The sequence below is a fragment of the Talpa europaea genome (genome assembly GCF_964194135.1).
Source record: "Talpa europaea genome assembly, chromosome: 2".
In the NCBI taxonomy this organism is placed as follows: domain Eukaryota; kingdom Metazoa; phylum Chordata; class Mammalia; order Eulipotyphla; family Talpidae; genus Talpa; species Talpa europaea.
Genome location: NC_140068.1, coordinates 43,570,763 through 43,576,762, shown reverse-complemented (window position 1 = coordinate 43,576,762; position 6,000 = coordinate 43,570,763). Strand labels below are relative to the sequence as shown.

General features: G+C 37.6%; 1 protein-coding gene across 5 annotated transcripts in view; it reads right to left on the bottom strand.

Annotated features, from left to right (window-relative positions):
• Positions 1 to 4,226: 4,226 nt before the first annotated feature.
• Positions 4,227 to 6,000, bottom strand: part of SNX3 (sorting nexin 3) — a gene marked incomplete at both ends in the record, with an annotated part of 35,667 nt that continues 33,893 nt past the window's right edge. For 4 of the 5 annotated variants that reach the window (XM_084228402.1, XM_084228405.1, XM_084228403.1 and 1 more), the window contains 2 exons: positions 4,227 to 4,332; positions 5,669 to 5,793. In XM_084228402.1, coding sequence (XP_084084528.1) covers positions 4,227 to 4,332; positions 5,669 to 5,793 — 231 coding nt within the window. The remainder of the gene's footprint in view (positions 4,333 to 5,668; positions 5,794 to 6,000) is intronic. The other variant, XM_084228406.1, reaches the window with a different exon arrangement.

Sequence of the window (6,000 nt, the reverse complement as noted above, 5' to 3'; positions counted from 1 at the left end):
GGCTTTGGAGTGGTGGTTTGTTCCGCAACCTCAATTCTTTGATTGGGTCTGATTTTCAGTCGTCCATTTTTTTGTTGTAAGGACAATGGTGCCAACTTTGAAGCTCCTCAGGAGTTGAAGGGGAAACCAGATATTTTCTTTTTACTTTGAATGACCACCCGTAGCCTCCATCAGAATCCACATGTTCCTTTGTCTTCAAATTTGCCATGTTTCCTGTCTGGCAGTGCCATCAGGGGGTCTTTTGATGATAGTGTCCTAATAAGACTGAGATACTTTTTTTAAAAAAAATTTTATTTATTTATGCATACAAGAACTGTGGTGTAAGGCCAGAGGTGTGAGGGGTGAGGATTCACCAGAGACAGAATAAGGAACAGAACAGGCAGACTGACTGAAATACACTCTTGAGGGGAGCAGCAGGCGAGTCAGGAGAGAGGTCTGCTGCGCCATGTGGGTTAGCTCCCCGGCCAGGGGTAGAACTCATGCTGCAGTGGCTGGCAATAGCTTCACAGTGCTGCGACTTTAACCCCTGTGCCACCAGGGAGTCCAAGACTGAGATTCTTAAGGATCTGAGTTTGATCTTTTTTGTCTGTAAGATTTTGCACAGATAAAACGCTTAGTGTTGCTGGTTGATTTTATTTGCTCACTTGTATTTATGGCACTCGTTTGGAGAATAAAAGCATTTGTGCTAAAGGTGTTAGCCAGAATCCTCTAAATTTTCTTCTGTGCTTTTGAATTAACTTTCCTGGTCTCCAAATCAAGGTCTTATTTTCTTAGCAAGGTTAGAACAAGGCACACTTCACTTATTGTAGATCAAGATTTACAAAAGTAGTCAAGATCTGATAAGTCCTGACTTTTTTCTTGATTTCTTTTTGTAATGACTTAAGTAGAAAGGTTAAGATCAAATCTGACCAAATTCCAGGATATCAAAGGTTCTAAGCTAAGTGCCCAAACCTGGCAGTATCAGAATTATCTTCAAAGCTTTTAAAAACAAAAATCCTGTGGTCAGTCAGAAAGTAACTGTGATATGCAGCTAAGTTTAGGAAAATAAGATACTTTGCATCAGCAAGCTTTTAATATCCAGAAGTGTTTTTTGCATTCACTTAAAATTGTACTAAAAAAAAAAAACCTTATCTATCCATTTACTTTTTTCAACTTAGAGGACAAAGGAAATGTTACTGAAAATCTATCCGTCCTTGCATTCAATAATTTATTCAGCACCAAGTAAAGGCTGGGTACCAAGCCACAGGTCCCTATCCACAAGAAGGCAGATGTGCCTTTAGAGTCTAAATCCAGAGTCCTCATATCCTGGATTACCTTGCAGAACATCAGTATTTTTCACTGAAAGGAAAACATCACTTACTTCACAGGGAAATTGTGATGAGATGGCAAAGGAACTGCTGAGGAAAACTTCTATACTCTACCCTCCTAAAATGTCTCCCATTTCCTCCTCCAAACACTTGCATATTGTAATAATTACAGCTGGCATCCACTGAGCACACTATATATGCCAGGCGGTGTGCTGTCCATCCATACCTCAAACAAATTTATCTGTAAAGACAGAGTGGGCAGTAGTCTCCTCCTTTCATTGGCTATGTTCATCCTTATCCCCCTAACTAGAACAGCAAAAGCAAGCAAACTGCAACAAGACGAGGGCTTTTAAACTAGAGTGGCCCAAATCAAGAGGGGTGAATAGAAAAATCACAGGATGGAAGGATGGGGTGCTGCCCAGTCACCCCCCCCCCCGCTTTCCTCAGAGGTCATGTCACTCCTGAGGGTCATGATGGCTGAACCTCTGAGCAGGAAAGCAAATAGCAGATAAACCTATCCAGGAACTGCCGTGGGTTTAGGGTACTATTTGCTGCTACTATTACTATTATCTGATTACCACTGTCATCAGATAACTATTACTAAGCCTGTCCCAGACTGTGCTGTTCTGTGGATTTTACATTTAGTCCTTCACCACTGTAAGTTACTGAAGATACCATTGGTGTTGACCCTTCACAACTGGCAGGGGTTGAGACAAGGCACTTAAGGAGAGGGCTCAGAGTCTGAGACTTTCACTGCCAAATTAACTTCCATTCTTTTAGGAAGAGGCTTACTAGCATTCAGGACTTCTTATGTGGTTAGATTAACAGTGCTTGCATTTTTACTTCCCAGGGTTAAAGGTATATATAGTTTTACATAGATCATGGTTTCAATACTATAAGCGATGGCATTGAAAAGTACCTTCCTGCATTAGGCAAAGACAGTTGGAATACCCAACTTTTTGCCTAGCTGAAAACCTTCAGCTTTTTGAGAGAATGCCTGTCCTTAGGGAATTGTGGGGAGGTTAGAAGTATGCAGGCTATAACAACCCATCCTATAACAAACCAAATTATTTGTCAATAAATGATCAAAATCAAAAGAACTCCAGTGAGTGGAACCCCTGACACTGTTGATAGTTTTTCTGTTTTGGGAGGCTGTCTTGTGTGTGTTGTAGACTTAGTAGCATCTCTAACTTCTGCCTACTAGACTCCTGCATTCCCCAATTTTGACAACCAAGACACTGGCAAATGTCTTGGGAGTGTGGGAGAGAGAGAACAGCAAAATCATGCCAGTTGAGAACCAATGCTTTAGAGAAATTAATCAGTTAAGCAAAGCCACCGTTTTGGCTTTGTTCTGCATACCCAAAACTAACAGCGTTTGTTTACTTTTCTAGCTCATTGAAATGCCACATGTTGCTTAGCTTTGTGCCTTAATTTATAGTAAATGTTCAGTAATACGGGACTGTGAAATGTTACTTGAGCCTCATAGGGTAGCTCTGACTTCTTCCTATGATTTCCAGTCTACTTTATGTACACCCTACTGTGGCTAAGACCTAAGTTGGTTTCTTCTTAAATAGACTGGCTCACCTCTGGAGGAGATACCTCTTGAGTAGGAGAACAAATATTCCTCACTGTGGGGGCCAAGTCTAGGTCACAGTGGGTTCCAAACCACCAGATGTGCAGATTCAAGTTAGAGACCACATTCTGGCTGCAAAAGCCTGGTCAAAATGAACCTTGGCAGCAAGGAGTTGCACACTTTCTAGTTTCTTATCATTTGTATAAGTCAGGCTGGAACACAGTGCCCTTCTCCCTCAAAGAGGATGAAAGGTGCCACTCTCCCGAGGCAAATTAAAGAGAAAGCATGAATCTGCTGACTAAGGCTTATTACACCCGTGCTAAGTTTGTTTAAACAGGTCACTCAGCTGAAGTAGGAAAAAAATTCTTCTGAAAAACAGAAGGTATGGTATTGACTTATCTTAACAGGCCTTTTAAAAAGAATGACTTAAGATTATAAAGCGTTTTTCAAATACACAAAGTGATTCATAACGATTCAATAAGCCTTAAGGAATGCTTTTTTCAGTACATCACTTTTTGTGGTGTTTAAAAGAAAATACCCCATTCAAAGGGTGGTGGCATATTTGATATCACCCCAGTTTAAAGAGGAATGGGGTTACAGGAATGAGAAGTATATAATTAGTAAATAATCCCTCTCAACAAGTGAGTTAAGTAGTAAAGCTACAGAGGGAGAAAAGAAAAGCCGGAGGCAACACAATCGGTGCATATCAGAAATGCGTTTTTATTTTTATTTGAAAACAAATTTTTAGACAAATGATTTTAGTATATAAATTTGATTTTGTTTTTATACTGAATATAAAGACTTCCCTCACTGATCTTCCATGTAAAGGATATTACAAGCCTGAAGGGAGATACTTTCTGCACACAAGTGTGTAACTTGCGTCCGCGGAACTGGAAACCAGTGGTGTAGTGCTCCTACACATAACTTAGGTCAAGTGGCATCACGTATTAAAAAGGGGAAAAGAGAAATATTCTAGTTAATCAGATTCAAGAAGCAAACATGACACAAAAAACTGTGCATATAAGACCAAGTCAGTAACTTTAGTTAAGACACTGCAGAATGTACTGGAGTAACAGGTTGGTGAGGCTATAGTGTGCACCACATTAAGACAGCAAGGAAGAGCTATTTATACAGAAAGGCTGGAATGCAGGATTTTCACTAAAGCAAATTAACTTCTTGTCAACTGCCAAAACAAAACAAAACAAAATTGAGCATGAGTGTTAGTATACTGAAGGCATGTTATACCAGTTTCTGTGCAGCATGCTAAAGTTAGTTAGAACTTCTTCACCGGTGCATGTGAATCATTAATAGTCACAGAAAAGTTTTCTGCCCCTTCTTGCTTAACTTCAGGCATGTCTTATCTTAGATGGTGTATAACTTTTATCTATAATTTCATCCTGTAAAAACATGTGAAGACAGCGTTCATTCTGTGCCAGAGGATGACCAGCGACCCTAGGAATAAAAATACAAATTAAGTTCAATACTTTATGGAGGGACTCAACACATATTTTAAGGTTAAGGAGCACATAACATTTAGTAATAAGAGTGATTCAGGTCTGCTCATAAAAGGATGCTCTATCAACTAATGGTATATTTTCTTTCCTTTGGTTCACAAGGATAATTTATAAGACATGTAATATCTAGTTTTGTACTGCTTCTGGCATAAGTACCCAATTAACTTCCTTATATATTAGTTGGTATAGTCATAAGGAACCTAAAAGAATTTTAATGTCAAAAGTGAAATGTCACTGATGCTAAGAATAGATTTTAAAGAAGGAAAAAATAGGATTAGAGTTAAGAAAAACTTCAAAGTTCAAAAACTTCAAACCCCAAATACTAAGAAATAGGCATAAATGCCCATGGCTTTTTTTCTTTTTTGTGTGGTTATAATTTTTCAGTCTTTTTGGTTTTTGCTTGCCACACAAGAACAGACTGGGCAACTAGACTTTTCAGAATTAAAAAATATTGAAGCTAGTACTGTCGTCTCCAAAAGGAGAAGGTTGTATGCTTCAGGAGATAACTAAAAGGCTTTTGTATAACTTTCCTTTCTGTTTATGACTCACAGATCTTAAATCACTGTATTAAAATTAAAATGTTGCCAGTAAGTAAACTCAAACAAATGTATTTTCTAGGATATGACTTTATTTGGGCAAACTTAAGGCCAATGTACAATTATAACAAGTCCTTTCCTGGTACAACTCTTCCTATTATTTGGCTTTTAAGAAATGGCTATATTTCAAATGGGAATAAAATTAAAAGTTAGAAATTTTTGGTTGCACTTAAAGAGTTTATAAAGTAAAAAATTAACAATTTCAAGCTTTACACTTTTGAAAGAATACATTTTGCCATGAAAATTTTTAAAGTGTGCCTTTACACAAGACATGCTGATAATACCTCCATCTGCAAATAAATGATTGCCAAGTATATTGTAAGCTTTATTGTTCACACTAGAACATACCTTAAATCAGAAAAAACGGTAGTAATACTGTATTTTTAAATGGTGCAATTTTAAATGTAATTTGCATAAATTAACCAAGAAACACAAATATGAATCTCAGGTCAACTTGAAGATAATCATTTTCAATCACTCAAGTGTGTTAATATTTATCACATGATATTTAATTGTTATATACTTTTATTTTGTTAAACTGATACAAAAAATTAGTTAGGAAATGGCCAAACAGGAAAGTGCTACCACATTTTTAACTTGTACCTACATTACTACTAGTCATCTAAGTCATCTCAAAACATGTTCATTCTCACACCTTGAGGAACTGAAAGCACTTACTTGTTTATGAACTGCTCCAGTCCTTGCTTCCTTTCTTCAATAAAATTGTCATCAAATATTCCATCATCTCCCCTAAAAGGAAGCTGACGCAAAAATGCTTTCCCAGGAAGCGGGGGAACTACGACCTAGAATAATACAAGGAAAGAAAGTTCTTGTATGTTGTGAAAATCTGTAGAGGGCAACATGAAATCAAAGTATATCCTCACTGTAAGAGTATTCTCCCTGCTAATTTATTTTTTAAATTATCTTTAAAAAAGATTTAGTTTCATTTATTTATGCATATAAGAACTAGGGTGTAGGCCAGAGGTGGGGGGAGGTGAGAGGATTCACCA